This window comes from Anthonomus grandis, chromosome 12 (assembly GCF_022605725.1).
Source record: "Anthonomus grandis grandis chromosome 12, icAntGran1.3, whole genome shotgun sequence".
NCBI lineage: Eukaryota > Metazoa > Arthropoda > Insecta > Coleoptera > Curculionidae > Anthonomus > Anthonomus grandis.
This window is the reverse complement of record NC_065557.1, coordinates 3,516,509-3,533,022: the sequence shown is the minus strand read 5'-3', so window position 1 is coordinate 3,533,022 and position 16,514 is coordinate 3,516,509. Positions and strand designations below refer to the sequence as shown.

The 16,514-nt window shown below is 35.3% G+C and overlaps 1 protein-coding gene across 1 annotated transcript in view; it reads left to right on the top strand.

Annotated features, from left to right (window-relative positions):
* LOC126743195 (thrombospondin type-1 domain-containing protein 4-like) overlaps nt 1–16,514 on the top strand; it is a 141,498-nt gene that overhangs the window by 117,004 nt on the left and 7,980 nt on the right. Inside the window, exon 7 of the mRNA XM_050450177.1 lies at nt 11,513–11,717. Coding sequence (XP_050306134.1) covers nt 11,513–11,717 — 205 coding nt within the window. The remainder of the gene's footprint in view (nt 1–11,512; nt 11,718–16,514) is intronic.

The window sequence follows — 16,514 nt, the reverse complement described above, 5'->3', positions numbered from 1 at the left end:
CGGTTATTTAAAATTAATTTTCTGTACATTTGATTGACTAAATACCCTTAGGTTAACATATTTTCCTAAACAAGCAAAAAATTATTTTTATTTAACGGCAAGGCAATAAATTTAGTTAATAAAGTAATAAAGGTGGAATTTAACGAGCCAAAAACAACAAAAAATGCCAAGTTTATTTAACTGATTTGTATAATAACGTTAAGCCGGCTATAAATTACTTTCGCGGGTAATAAAACGTCGTATTTATAATCTTTTAGCGAATAAATAAGAAATTGATTAAAGGCCTTTATTAAAATTGACACAAAAGACAACTTGTCACCTGTCAAAGTTGCATAGGGTGTAGTTGATTATTCAGCAATCTGACTGATTGACGAATCGAATTCTTACTAGACTTGTGCAAGTTCAGATTACACTTATGTAAATTGAACATAATAACACGTAATCCTAAATGCCCACGGGCTGTAAAAATCTACCTTAACCTTAATTGCCCGACGAAACATAAAAATAACCAGATAATTACCGTCATCAGTAAATTAAGAGAGTTTAAAAAAAAATGTCCCGTTTTAAAGAAAAAATCATTTAAGATCCCGCGATCAAGATAAGCCCGCGAAGATGTTAATTGCAAATCGCCTATTCTTACTTTAAGTATTGTTTTCCGAACGTAGATACCTGAAATGTGCTAATAACAGTGCGTAAGAGTTACGACATGTTGCTGCTCGAGTTTGTTGTTGTGCTGTCGGGATTCGTTCTTTTGGTGAGTAATTTTTTTTTTCTCTCTTTAGTTTGTATTGTGATTCAAGGGCATGCTCGATACCGAAAAGCAAAGATCAAAAATGTGTAAGAGATTAATAGGCACTAAGATTAAATGACAGCTGTCAACCGAGGATCTCAACCAAAAAGATCAATAATGCATTAGGATTATTTAGACTCTAGGACAACTGTCAATTGAGAGAGCCCCTATTAAAAGCCAAAGAGCAAAAATACATTATGGCTAATTAAGCACTATTGAGTGGTCGAGTTTTGTTGTGCTGTCGCCCTTGTTGTAAATTTTGTTTAGTTTATATTACGTTTAAATGTGTGCACAATCCTGAAAGCCAAAGATCAAAAATGTATTAGGGCTCATTAGATGTTAACACTGAATGACAGCTGTCAACAGAGGGTGTAAATAGAGGTACCTACCGAATACCAAAGACCAAACATACATTTTGGATAAGTAGACACTATCGGCTGGTCGAGTTTGTTGTGCTGTTGGAGTTCATTACTTTTGTTTTGTTTAGACTGTATTTATTTTTAATAAATGCACAACTCGAGAAGACCAGGATCAAAAATGTAATAGGGCTCATTAGACTCTAGGACCGAATGACAGCTGTCAAGGGAGAGTGTAGTTGATAGCCGAACCGAAGCAAAAGAGCGTTCTTTTTTTTGTTTTGTTTAGTTTCTATTGATTCTTAATGCACGCACAATCCCGAAAGCCAAAGATCAAAAATTTCATGAGGCTCATTAGATACTGGGATTAAATGACAGCTGTCAACTAAGAATCTAAATAAAGAGCTCTTACCAAAAGCCAAATAGTAAAAATGCATTAACGTTTATTAGCCTCTAGGACCCAATGACAGTAGTCAATCGAAAGTTTAAATCAAAAAGGTATTAAGGCACGTAAGTAAGGGTGTAAATAAAGAGCTCTTACTGAAAGCCAAAGATCAAAAATACATAAAGGCTCATTAGATACTAGAATCGAATGACAGCTGTCAATGAAGGATGTAAATAAAAACCTCTATCGAGAATCAAAGAGCAAAAATGCATTATGACTAACTAGACACTATTTACTGGTCGAGTTGGATGTAAGTTTAGGTTAGTTGCTATTGATTTTTCATGCCTAACCTTGAAATCCAAGGATCAAATATGTGGTAGGGCCAATAGACACTAAGATTGAATGACATATGTCAACCGAAAGAGTCAGTAAGGAACTCCTAGCAAAAGCCAAAGAGCAAAAAAGTATTAGGGCACAATAGACTTTAGGATCTTACGACAACTGTCAATCGAGAGAACCCCTGTTAAAAGCCAAAGAGCAAAAATACATTATGGCTAATTAAGCATTATTAAGTGGCCGAGTTTGTCGTGCTGTCGTTTCTTGTTTAGTTTATATTACGTTTAAATGTGTGTACAATCCTGAAAGCTAAAGATCAAGATCAGATCAGATCTTACAGTAAGCCAAAGAGCAGAAATATATTAAGACCCATTAGACACTAGATTCGCATTATATCTGTTAAGTGAGTATCGACTGAAAGCCAAAGATCAAAAATGTATTAGGGCTCATTAGACTTTAGGATCAAATGACATCTGTCAACCGAGAATGTAACAACTAAAGAGTCTTACGAAAAGCCAGAGATCAAAAATGTAATAGAGCTATTTAGATTCTAGGACTGAATAACAGCTGTCAAGGTAGACTGTAAATAAGAGCTCTTACCGAAAGCCAAAGATCAAAAATACATTATGCTTATTTAGACACTATCGAGTGGTCGAGATTGTTATGGTAATCTTACAGAAAGCCAGAGAGCAGAAATAGGTTAAGGCCCATTAGACACTAGAATCGAATTACAGCTGTCAACAGAGGGTGTAAATAGAGATACCTACCGAATACCAAACATGAAGTTTATTACTTTTGTTTTGTTTAGACTATTCATTTTAATTGATGCACAACTCTAGAAGACCAGGATCAAAAATGTATTAGGGCTCATTAGACTCTAGGACCGAATGACAGCTGTCAAGGGAGAGTGTAGTTGAGAGCCGAACCAAAGCAAAAGAGCGTTCGTTCTTTTTGTTTTGTTTCGTTTCTATTGATTCTTAATGCACGCACAATCCCGAAAGTCAAAGATCAAAAATGTATTAAGGCTCATTAAATGCTGGGATTAAATGACAGCTGTCAACTGAGTATGTAAATAAAGAGCTCTTACCGAAAGACAAAGAGTAAAAATGCATTAACGTTTATTAGCCTCTAATCTAGACAGTTGTCAATCGAAAGTTTAAATCAAAAAGGTATTAGGGCACGTAAGTGAGCGTGCAAATAAAGATCTCTAAGAAAGCCAAAGATCAAAAATACATAAAGGCTCGTTAGATACTAGACTCGAATGACAGCTGTCAATGAACTGGTCGAGTTTGGTTGTAAGTTTAGGTTAGTTGATATTGATTTTTTATTCCATAATCTTGAAATCTAAGGATCAAATATGTGGTAGGACCAATAGACACTAAGATCGCCTGACAGCTGTCAAGCGAGGGCGTAAATCATTACGGTGATTTACGCTGATGAGGTGTGATCATCGTAGATCAAAAATCACGGTGACGATATGGTCATCATAGATAAAAAATGTATTAGGGTCTATTACACACTAGGATTGAATGACATATGTCAACCGAAAGAGTCAGTAAAGAACTCCTAACAAAAGCCAAAGGGCAAAAAAGTATTGGGGCACAATAGACTCTAGGATCGAATGACAGCTGTCAACGGAGGGAGTTGGAATATTTGGTTATTCTATTATAATCTGGTCCATTGTAAGTTAAGACAGATGATATGATAGACAGAATGGCATTACTTAGCTGAGGAGCACAACAACACAGATTTTAATGATAAGTAATAAAACGTGTGAAGCTAACAATAAATATTTTACTTTATTTAAACGCAACAAATATTGATCTAAACACAACAAGAGGCATAAAAGAATCCTAACCAAAAGCCAAAGAGTAAAAATGCATTAAGGCTCATTATACTTTAAAATTGAATGACAGCCGAGGGTATAAAAAGAGACCTTAACCGAAAGCCAAAGATCAAAAATGTATTAGGGTTCATTAGACACTAAAACCAAATGACAGCTGTCAACGAAGGGTCTAAGTAAAAAGCAGAATGACAGCTGTCAATGGAGGGTGTAAATGAAGAACTCCTATCAAGAATTAAAGAGCACAGATGCATTGGGGTCATTAGACACAACTGAGAGACAGCTGTCAACCGAGAATGACATTTATATACAGTAATGAGCTCATATTGAAAGCCAAAGTTAGACAGTGTCGAATTGTCTAGTTTACTGTGCAGTTTGCATGAAGATTAAACGCATACGCAATCCTATAAGCCAAAGCCAGTTAAGGATGTGGAGAGTTCATACCGACAGCTTGAGATTGAAAATATGTTATGGCTCACTAGACTATCGAGTGACAGCTGTCAACAGGGCATTTATATAGAGATTTGCTCTTAATACGCCCGCGGAAATACCAACATGATTAAACCTCAATGTTTATTCCATTAATCATTATTTACACAATAAAAGTTGCTTTATGCGTATATAAAAAAAAATATAACTAATTTATTCATTTTAGCATATTCGATTGACAGGCACGTTAATTATTTCTTACTTCGCCCGTTTCTTCATGTATTCCGCTTTCAATAAATATTTATGAGAGTTCTATGTAAACGCGATGAATTTTAAGATATTCCAATAAAAATCGCTTATTACACTGTGTGGTCAGCAGGTTTAATCTGCAAAAGCTGCTGCAATTTACACTTTCGCTTAAGTGCATATTGACTAACCGGAATCTATAGTAGTAAATCATGTGATAAGCCAAAGATCAAAAGGACGCGGCGTGGCTTATCTATTAAAATAACAACCTGCTGATTTATTTTGACAGGCACAGAGGGCAAGGATGTCTAAGCGCATGAGTAATTAAACGAAGTACGGTTTCTCCATTGAATTATCACAACATGTAAATGATCTCTCCTGTCTATTTACTCATTACCTGTATCAATAACCGCACCACATATCTAACGATATATCAAATATATTTTGCAATATAGATATAAACCGCCATTCAGCCATGAATAATCTATAAAATACACCATTACGGTTTAAGGTTTTGTTGATACAGGGCCGATAAACCATGCAGAGTCACGCGCCGCTCTTAATTTGCTTAGTAAATAGACTTAGACTAGATAAGGCGTTTTTTCTTTTTTTTTTTTGGATACAGGTTGTCTCATCATAACCTCAAATCTGCTTGCCCCCACTGTCTGTCAAGAAAACGCCATTATTGCCATACGTCACTGATACAGCTTTCAATCCTGTGCCACGCCCAAGTTTTTTTACACACACTATATACATTAAACCTCCATAATACAAATGAATGCTAAATTATACGAGAATCACGACCAAACCGAATCTGTATCAATGAACTAAAGGTGCGTGCTTCATACAATTAACGCCCTCACGTATGATTGATGTGCAAAATTACACGGTTGAATTGGCGTGCAAAGTTGTCTATTAAAAAAAAGTCCCCATCTTGATTGGTCCTTGGATAAAAGAGGAGAAAAAACTAATCACGGGAGAGTTTCTAATGACATAAGCGTCTTTCCTGCTTGCCCACCAGATCTGGAGAAAATCGATTTTTTTTTTTTTTGAAAAAAGCATTACAGAAACTAATAACGTAATTACCCACCGGGCCTACCTATAATTACCTTTGTCGATAGACTAATTACCTAACTATATACGGCTTCTGGCGCTTAAGCAGACAATCTCTCTCTCTCTGTTTAGAAAAAAAATGGACCAGCTTATTTACCAGATTCACGGCCTGTTGACTCGGGTAATTGATAACAACCATTTAATTATCGGGTGATTGGTTAATTATGGGATTAGGTTAGGTCGCTTTTGTAAAGTCGATAATTGGAGTATATTTTTTTTTTGGCTAGAAAATATAGGAAATTTACTCTTTTAAGTGTTTTCTCTCTTTCATCCTTAAATAAGAAAAATAGTGCCTCTAAATCGTTTAGCAGCAAATTGACATTTGACACTAATATTTTGACAAGTGACACTATTGGCAATGGAGAGCTTCTGAATATTTGACAGTCAGGGAGGGCAGGAAAATGTAAGGTTATATTTTAATTTTTTTTGTACGAAAACTTGCTCTCTTTTGTTAATATTAGCTTCATAAATCAACCTTTATTCTATATATAAAAAGCTACGAAAAGGCCACATTGTTTGTTAAAGCGACAACCCTCCTTCAGTCAAAGCCATGAAGCTTAGACATTTTTAGAGTTCATGGTTCAAGTATTCATGAAGACGAATTTTTGAGGTTAGGCAACGTTGCCTACATTGCTTAACATCATATTGACATTTATTCTGAATCTTTGACTTGTGAGGTTATATTTTAATTTTTTTATATGTAAACCCAATACCAATTAAAACAAAGATTTGGGAATTGAATGTATTGATATTTTGTAATTAAATTCATTAATAATTAATTGCAGATGTCAAGTGTGAAACCCTTTGGAGTTATTGCAATAACATTTGTGACAAGTGTCATATCTGACTTTTTTTTTTGACAGGCAGAAAGGGCAAACAAATGTGAGGTCATTACTTAATTATTCTCTTTTTTCATTTGTTAAAAAGGAGAGAAGTAAAGAGTCAATGCAGGTAACATCCACATCAAACAATTGATAATTAAATTCATTAATTACTTGCCATTATCGAGTCTGAAGCTCCTTTTATATACTTTAATAATTAAATGTCAACATCTGCAGCACTAGACTGTTTGACAGTTAAAACAGTCATATGACTTGAGACAGCTTTGACAACAGTTATATGTTGACAAATGACATATGACAATAAATTTTTTGACACAGAGTGAGGGCAATCAAATGTGAGGTTTTTGTTTCTATTTTCGATATAAACCATGCCAGAATTAAATGGAGATCAATTGCTAGATTGTCAGTTAATTTTTATTTTATTATGATCTTCCACGATTTTGTAACCAATTGCTTTAGGTCGAAAATTGGGAAAATAGACTGGATTTTTGTAGATTCTATTACATTTCATCCTTCCATTACGTCCTAAATTGTCTTGAAACATTACTTTTCTTACATATCCTTACGATTCAATATAATTCTACAGCATTAGGTCTTTGACCATCTGAAAGTGTTATTTTTCTTACATCAACATGATCCATAGATGCAATAAGTAACTTTACATTACAATCATCCATGACATTTGAAGATGGATGAGTTTAAAATGTCCTATGAAAATCTTGACAGTTAAGTCGCCTGCTTTTTTTGACAGACAGTGAGGGCAAACGATTGTGAGGTTAAAAAGGAAAGAAGTAAAGATTCAACGTAGGTATTATCCACATCAATTAATTAATAATTAAATTCTTTTACCTTACTAAAAGCTTCTTTTATTTACTTTCAACATCTGCAGCACTAGACTGTTTGATAGTTAAAACAGTCTAGTGACTTGTGACAACATTGACAATCCACCTGCCTCTTTGACAGAAACTGAGGGCAGACAAAAGTGAAATGACTTTTATATTTTATAGGTTAAACCTAATTTAATTAATTGCTTGTTAAATTCCTCAAATAATTATGAACAATCATCCGTGACATTTGAAGATAGATGAGTTTAAAATGTTTTATGAAAATCATGACAGTTAAGTCGCCTGCTTTTTTGACAGACAGTAAGGGCAAACGATTGTGAGGTTATTGTTTGATTCTTCCTATTTTGTATACAAACCATGCCAAATTTCAATGTAGATTATCGATGAAATTACGTTTCTTGACGTTTTTGTTTTTTACTTTCCTAGAAAATAGCAACAGTGGTGTTTCTTGATCATATAGTTGCTTATTACAATGATATTTATGACAAATGAATTCTTTGACAGATATTGAGGGCAATCAAATATGAGGTTATCGTTTAATTACTCCTATTTTCTATTTAAACCGTGCTAAAATTCAAAGTAGATGCATTGCTAGATTGTCAATGAAATTTACCAATAAGTTACGTTCATTGACGTTTTTATTCTTTACTTTCATGGATAAATGGCAACAACGGCACCACTTGGCTATATAGTTGCCTATTGCAATGACATTAGGGACAAATGTCATATGATAATGTTAACAATGAAATTAGCTAATTCGAATGTGAGGTTATTATTTAATTATTCGTAATAAGTAGAAATAGGTAACATCCACATCAATTAATTAATAATTAAATTCTTTTAGCTTATTAAAAGCCCCTTTTAATAACTTCAATAATTAAATGTCAACATCTGCAGCACCAGACTGTTTGACACTTAAAACAGTCAAGTGACTTAAGACAGCATTGACAATCTACCTGACTCTTTGACAGGAAATAAGGGCAGACAAAAGTGAAATGACTTTTATATTTTATAGGTTAAACCTAATTTAATTGCTTTTTTTTTGCCTGCTTTTTTTGACAGACAGTGAGGGCAAACATTTGTGAGGTTATTGTTTGATTCTTCCTGTTTTGTATACAAACCATGCCAAATTTCAATGTAGATTATCGATGAAATTACGTTCATTGACGTTTTTATTCTTTACTTTCATGGATAAATGGCAACAACGGCACCACTTGGCTATATAGTTGCCTCTTGCAATAACATTAGGGACAAATGTCATATGATAATGTTAACAATGAAATTAGCTAATTCTTTGACAGACACTAACGGCAAACAAATGTGAGGTTATTATTTAATTATTCGTAATAAGTAGAAATAGGTAAAAAGCCCCTTTTAATAACTTCAATAATTAAATGTCAACATCTGCAGCACTAGACTGTTAAAACAGTCAAGTGACTTGTGACAACATTGACAATCCACCTGACTCTTTGACAGAAAATGAGGGCAGACAAAAGTGAGGTTACTTTTATATTTTATAGGTTAAACCTAATTTAATTCATTGCTTGTTAAATGCCTCAAATAATAATAATTATTAAGTGTGAATATATTTTTCCGTATTTATGATAAAATGACTTGCATTGACATTTGGCCCTTAAGACAGTTATATGTTGACAAGTGACAACAATGTTGACAATGAATTTTTTGACAGAGAATGAGGGCAATCAAATGTGAGGTTATTGCTTCTATTTTCTATCTAAACCATGCCAGAATTAAATGGAGATCAATTTGCTAGATTGTCAGTTTATTTTTATTTTAATATGTTCTTCCATGATTTTTGTAACCAAATGGGGCTTTATGGGGTACATTTTATTCTTCCATTACGTCCTAAATTGGCGTGAAACGTTACTTTTCTTACATTTCCTTATCCGATTCTATATGATTCCTGGGTCTAAGATCGGGTTTCTACCGCATTCCTAGAGGTAATACATAACATTAAATTACGATCTTCCCTGAAACTTGAAGATAAGGTGCTAAATCCAGGAACATTCTATTGATTTACTAAACCTTCGTTTACTAGATGGCGCCACTGGTAACCGTGGCCTTTGATGTCTTTCCGTGGGGCTGTCAGCTGTCATTCGTTGTAAATAAACGTTTTTCGCCATCAATGACCCTTTTGTTTTCGCTATATCATGCATATAAACCCGCACAATACCGTAACGAACAAATCAATCAATAATTACCTCGATATACGCCGATTTTTCACACCGGAGAGCGTAATAATAATAATGCCTTCATTATATCGTGGCCGACGCTTAAAATAATCGGGTTTTTTTATATTGTGCCGCCCTCAAATTACACCGTCGCTCTTCTCTCTGATATTTTTTCCGATGCCGCCGAAATTATTTTATTAAAAATTAACCAAAAAAAAAAATAAAATTGAAATCGCGCGCGTGTCGGTATTTTAATGAACAGAAAAAAAATGGCAGCGCCATCTTCACGACGCCTCAAAAATACGATCTCAAGGGCATCGCTTAAAGTATTTTTGTATTTTTTAATATCATTTATTCCCACTGAAATTGAAAACCATATGGCCCCCCCAGACTTATTATCTAAATGGCGGTCGTATATTTAAATGCATTTTAAACTTTGTGCAATAATATTTGATGCGAACGGCGCCGCCGGCTCGATTCACCCATTTTATGATGCTCGCGTGTGTTTTTTTTTAATAATAATAATTCAATTGAGAAACGAATTTAACGGAAAAAATGTCAATAAGAGTTGATTGAATGAGGCCGCGCCACTACGTCCGTTAATTGGGAAAATTTAATTAGCAATCAATTCGGATTAACCCAATTTAGTACTAGTCTAGTTTGGACATAACCTCACTTTCGCTTGCCCTCATTATCTGTCAAGGAAACAGGTGATATGTCATTGCAATTGCTAACCAAATAACCAAGTCTAGGAATTCATTTACATTGGATTCTGGCATAGTTTGGATTACAGAACACAAACATAGAGAAATGCGTGTTGCCTAATGGACAGACAGAAATTCTGTTGACAGCTCTGTTGACATAGACGGGGGCCACCATCTTGGGTGGCGTGTGGCGGGAAATTTATGCCTGATCTTTTGATTTGAATTTGCAGAATTACAAATTAAGTTGATGCGTTATGGGAGCAAATAGTGACACCCTTTGTTGATTAATAATCTATCAGCAGAAATTCATTTACATTGAATTCTGGCATAGATGGGTGTACAACAATAACCTTACATTTGCTTTTATGCCCCTCACTGCTTGTCACCGAACTGTCAACCTGCCTAATATATGACTGTCTTAAGTGTCAAATGTTACGTCAAACAGGCTAGCGATGAAAAAGCAAAGAAAATGAGGAAAGGTGGAAAAGTCGAATTGTCATTTATATATCTTTATCTCAGTCTAAGAATTAGAAGAGTATAGGAACAAAGTGATGTAATTTTTTTTTTGTAATCTAAAAACAGAGAACAGAGAGAGAAGAGAACAGAATCATTGGTTTTGGTTCTACCATCATTAAAATTTAAAAAAGTCACAATCTTCAACCTGTTATAACTCAAAAACCTGTTCACCAAAATATAACATGCGATACCTCAAGTAGAGGCATGAAATGAAATGAAAATTACAAGAGTCCATTTTCCAAGATGGTCGCCGTTCCACGTCTAATAATAATCATATAAAACATGCCTCTACTGGACTATAGGTCAAATTATTTAGTGATTTTCTTAAGAGATTATGTCGCCTTATGTTCAGCCGAATCACATCGAAATTCAATAGACCACAAAACAAGTAAATAACCGATCGACAAAGATAATCCCACACGAAAATCGTATTACAAAAAAAAAGCATCAATTTCCCTAAGATACGCATCTCTGGTACCTCTGAATCCGGAGCTGCTAATTTGAATTTACGATGTTTCCTTTTTCGAGTTTGATGAGGCGGTTAACGCATTTAGTAGCCATTATCCCATTTACATAGTAAATATACGCTTTAATGAAGCGATAGAGTTTATTTAGGACCTTGAAATAATTCGGGGGGATATTTACAGGACATCTTGGACCTCGAGACGCTCTGTAAATGCTGCAGTGGGGCGTGGCATACTAAACCTTTAAATTATATTAAACGATTGCGTGATTTTCGGTCATTATAATAATGATGCGAGAGAATGAGAAAAAAAATGAATGTCCTTTTGAATACCTTCACGTTTTAACACGGGCATGCGATGATAATGTTACTCGTTTTATCACGTCACCTTTTACTTTTTGATTTATCACGTTCGGTTCGGTAAACACGTTTTTTTTTTTTCATTTTTTTAGAGCGTCAACTCCCACGGGGTGGTGGGGGGTAGCGACGAAAACTCCCATCACGAGTGTCATTCCTGTTTGCGCGGTCAATGTCGAACCGTCAACGGGATTTACACGCGTCCAGATTTACCCGCTGGATACTCGTTGGTGGCCCAAGTGCCTAAAGGGGCCTGTGGGTTGCACGTGCAACAGATTAAACACACCAGGAACTTTTTGGGTAAGTGTTTTGTATAGTATAAGATGCCCTATATTTTATTGTATATTTGAGGGGTTATATGTCATACTTTGATGGAACGGTTTTGGAGTTATAGTCAGTCGAAGTTTTTAGGTTTTTTTGAGTGCTAGAGGATGTGGAGTAAAAATAACTGGCCATAAAAGAATAGTTTTCGCTTTTCGTATAAATTTATCACAGACATTTTTCTGCCAAGTTTCTATAGGGTAAAGTCGGGAGAGATGACGCGCCGGGACAGATGACGCAGAGCCAAAATTACGGTGTAACCATACCCAATTTATTAGTCGTGCGCGCCATGTAGTAGAGCTGGTCCTGTTTTCGGTTTCTCTTGTTTTTTCATACAAAAAGGCGTTAAAATATAGGTGCAGTATAATTTTTCTAATTGGTAAGTACCACCAAGTTTCGGAACATGTTAAAAAATACTTAAATAACCAAAAAAAAAACTTGACGTAGGAAAAACTAGGTTATGTTAGTAACGTGCTTATATTAAGGCGAGTGCGTTTACTTCATAACATATAGAATAATATAGGTGCGTCATCTCTCCCACACATCTGGGATAGATGACGCATAATTTATAAAAAATTGTTTACTTTTTTAAGCCAATGTTTATTTTCAGATCCTTCAAAATGCCAACATTTTAGAGTCCATAAAATGAGAGAATATGTCGGTGACGTAAAATGCGCACAAAACCACTTTAAACCAAATAATTAATAAAGGGGAGGCCCCATATTTCCCTGATTAGGTTTACTTGACCGTGAATACATGCATCTCTCTCTTTCACATCTGCTAGAATTCTACGCTTCTACGCCAGATAGCCAGCTTAGATGCGCGAAGTCTGACGTCACCGGCATATTCTCTCATTTTATGGACTCTACTGCTAAAAGCTGTAGAAGCTGTAAGCGTCAGAAACGTTTCAGTAAGACAGGCTGCAAGAGAAAATAATATTCCTGAAGATTTAGAATGCACAAAAACGATTTTAAGAAGGGTAGAATGGGTGGAAAATCACTTTTGGGGGAGGATGTTGAAAAAAAGCTTTGTGAGCATATTAAAAAGCTACAAAATTCTGGATTTGCAGCAACAAGAACAACTGCTAGAATTTTAGCCTACAATTTAGCAAAAGCATTGGGTATCGAAAGTAGGTTCAATACACAAGCCCATATGACCGGAAAAGATTGGTTGAAACTTTTTTTTAATCGAAATAGGGGGCCTTTCTATAAGAAAAGCAGAGGGCGTCTCTTTAGCAAGAGCTCTAGGGCTAAATAAAGAAGAGGTTAATAATTATTTTCAATTATTATCAAAAATGTTAACAGATAATGATTTGCTAAATAAGCCTTAACAATGATCCTGGAAAAGTTATCGCTGCAAAAGGAAGTAAAGATATTCATGTTATTAAAGGTCAAGAAAGAGGCGAGACTATACCTCTTGTGGCTTGCTGTAATGCAGAAGGTTCATTTTTACCACCATATTGTATTTTTAAGGGGGTGAACAAGCAACAAGTTTGGGAACAAAAAATATGCCGCCCGGAGCCGTAATTAAAATGAGAAAAAAGTTGTTCATTGATTGGCTAACAAATCACTTCATACCCAGGAAGCCAGCTGGAAAGTGTCTCCTGATTTTAGATGGTCATGGTTCTCATATGAACTCCTATGAAATGCTAGAAACTGCCCTGGAAAATGACATTTTATTATTGTGCCTGCCCAGCCATACTACCCATTTTTTACAACCCCTTGATCGCTCTTTTTTTAAGCCACTGAAAAGTTACTTTAAACGTGCATGTGATGAATTTATAAGGGCAAATCCAGGCAAACGTATTGAACGCAGACATTTTGGGAAGCTTCTTGCTGATTCTTGGGCACGTACAACAACAACTGAGATTGGAATATCAGGATTTCGTGCTACCGGAGTTTACCCCTTGAAACCATCTGCTATCCCAGATCATGCTTTTCTTTCTGCCGAGGAAAATGAACTACCTTCTCAACATTTACCAGGTGAACGCTCAGAACCTGGTCCTCCTCAATCCACATTAACACCCAATGTAGCATTGACAAGTTCAAACTCTTCCCCTCTTAAGACATTGGGCTAATCATTCTGCAGTGCCTGTCGCTTGTACATCAGATTGGACGCCTTCAAAGATTTTAGAAGATCTTTCTCCTGTTCCCAAGATCGTAGCTTCAAAGAATCTAAAAAGAAGAAAACAAGTCTGCCCAAGACCTAACAACATTTTGGAAAAAAAAGAGATGAGACTCAAAAAACTAGAGCTTGAAGCCAAAAAATTAGAAAAACAGAAGCAAACCAACAAAAAGAAAAAGCACTCTCACTTTCTCGCGTGGGTGCTCTTAATTCTGCCAAACGCAAATTAGTTGCAAGTCAGTCGTCATCATCAGATAATGATGATGATTTTTCAATTAATGATTCCACCGATGACGAGATTTTTGACGAGAATGAATGTGTTGGTTGCTTAGAAAAGTACGACCAAACATAACCACTATAGACTGGATATTTTTTTTAATTATGTATAAAGCTCATAAGCAATAACACACACCCGGTCGGCGTCAACACACCCATATAGGATAAGTGAGATTGTCAAATACATAATAAGGAAAAAAAATGTTATTGACAGGAAAAACTTAATTTATTGAATCCAAATAATACATTTTTCACATATAAACTTAAACATTTAAAAGTGGTTTTTATTTACTGTCTCCCAATGTTAGAACTAAAAGGTGCGTCATCTATCCCAACTCTACCCTAACTGTCACATTATGTCAAAAAAATTCACTTTTGAAATTAAAGGAAATGTATGCCAGTGGATAGCTCTTTTGGCTCTACACTCCCAAAAAGTAAAAAAAAGTGATTATATTCAATGTCGTTCAACTGAAAAACCGTTCAACTTGAGTGCTTCCTAATTATAAAGCTTGCTATAAAGGAAAATTCATCAATTTTAAAATGCCAACAAGAAAAAGAATTTCGTACTTTTCCATCTTTTTTCTATATCATAATTTGTAATGTAATGCTATCTATTTTTTGTACTAGGAATGGATGTATAATTTTACAAATGCAGAAAGTTGATCCCTGCAAACTAAAGATTAATTCACATATTTTTTACTCCAGAAAGTTAAGCATCAATCGATAATTTCAAATAATTAATTATATTTTTATTCTACGCTATTGGTCATAAATTCGTGCCTTCTTTTACACATTTATAGTTCCCAACATCTGATCATAAACGAAGAATTCCAAAGGTGCATTATTTTGTTAATCTTTAAAATTAATCGTAAATGAATATATTTTTTATTGGAGGGAGTCGCATATTATTTTTATTTTAATTAATAAATTGTTGATCTATAGTTTTTTTTATCGCAAATTGTTGGAATTAAAACTGCAAAACTCTCAGATATCTCTAGAAAATGTCAATGCTCTGGGAACCTGTCTAAAGAAGAATAACGACCTTCTTCCAGTGTTTTCAGAGATGTACGACATTTTAAATTCTCACGACTCCAATCTCTATGACAAAATTGATGACATTCATCGCCTCCATACTGTCTCTGAAAATGGACAAGAATCTCTTTTCCATTCAATCAGAAATATGAAACAGGAAATTTTCAACCTGTCATCAATTATTATGAACAACTATGGTGAGGCGGTAAAGGTACAGGTCCATGATTCTTCCAATGAAGAGTTAAAAAGTGAAGTAGAGAATCAGAGGAAAGATGTTAAACAAATGGCTCGCACCATAGAACAATTAGCTAAAGAAAAATCTAATGTTAAAAGTTACCAACCTGTAACTAAAAGGACGATAGCCTGATCATACAGAAAAACCAGACCCGGAGGTTCCGACGTCACCGAAGGACAACACAATGAACAAAGATGAATGGCATTACGTGGTTGTATCAAATATCCCACCTCCGTTTACCGGAAATCAGCTTGCACACTTCATCAAAGAAAAACTGGGAACGACGGACTTTATCCGATGTTTTCCAATGCTAAAAACCAAGGACATTGCACATTCCGACTTCAAAATTGGTGTCTCTAAATCACTTAAAGCAGCTGAAGGATATTAGTATGTGGCCACCGGGCACTCTCATAAATTCATGTTTGGAAACCTCTAAAGCGCCCAAATCTAAGCCTTCCCAGTCTAAGTCTAAGCCTCACTCTCCAGACAGCCATAACCTGCCACATCGCTCAGTTCCATCAACATCAGCTACAATATCCAGAGAGGTTCAATCTTTGAAAATTAGCTCTGATAGGGAGGCCATTGCTGCCTCTAAATCCCTTGCAACAGAATTTTTAGAGGTTGATTTTGTCATCGATAATAATTCAGTGGCGAATAAAACAGCAAATATGTACCCGTTGACTCCACCACTATCAAGAGACTCAGATGCGACTGATGGTCGCTATTTATTGGCCAGACTGAGAGACCCTTCCATCTTAAAACCTCTTAGGCTATTCCTTGTCTATCTGCATGATCAACCCTCCAGTGTGTGTTTTGAAGGACATACCAACACCAGCATCCGATTGGCACTTTTCTTCACTTTTGGCGAGGCTCTACTTTCGGTACTATGATGCCTATGGTATTGGTCCAACTGAAGTTGAAGCAGATCTGTCAGCCTTCAGGTCCTTCTTCTCATCAGAAAAGCTGCTACGCCTTCAAAAAATCAGAGAGAGTCATACAATTATTACTCTGGTGGGTCTCCCGCCACAATTTTCTGAAAATTGTGTTTTTCTGGAATAATTACCATAACGTATAATATCTGAACTAAAATGGCGATACAAATTTTATCC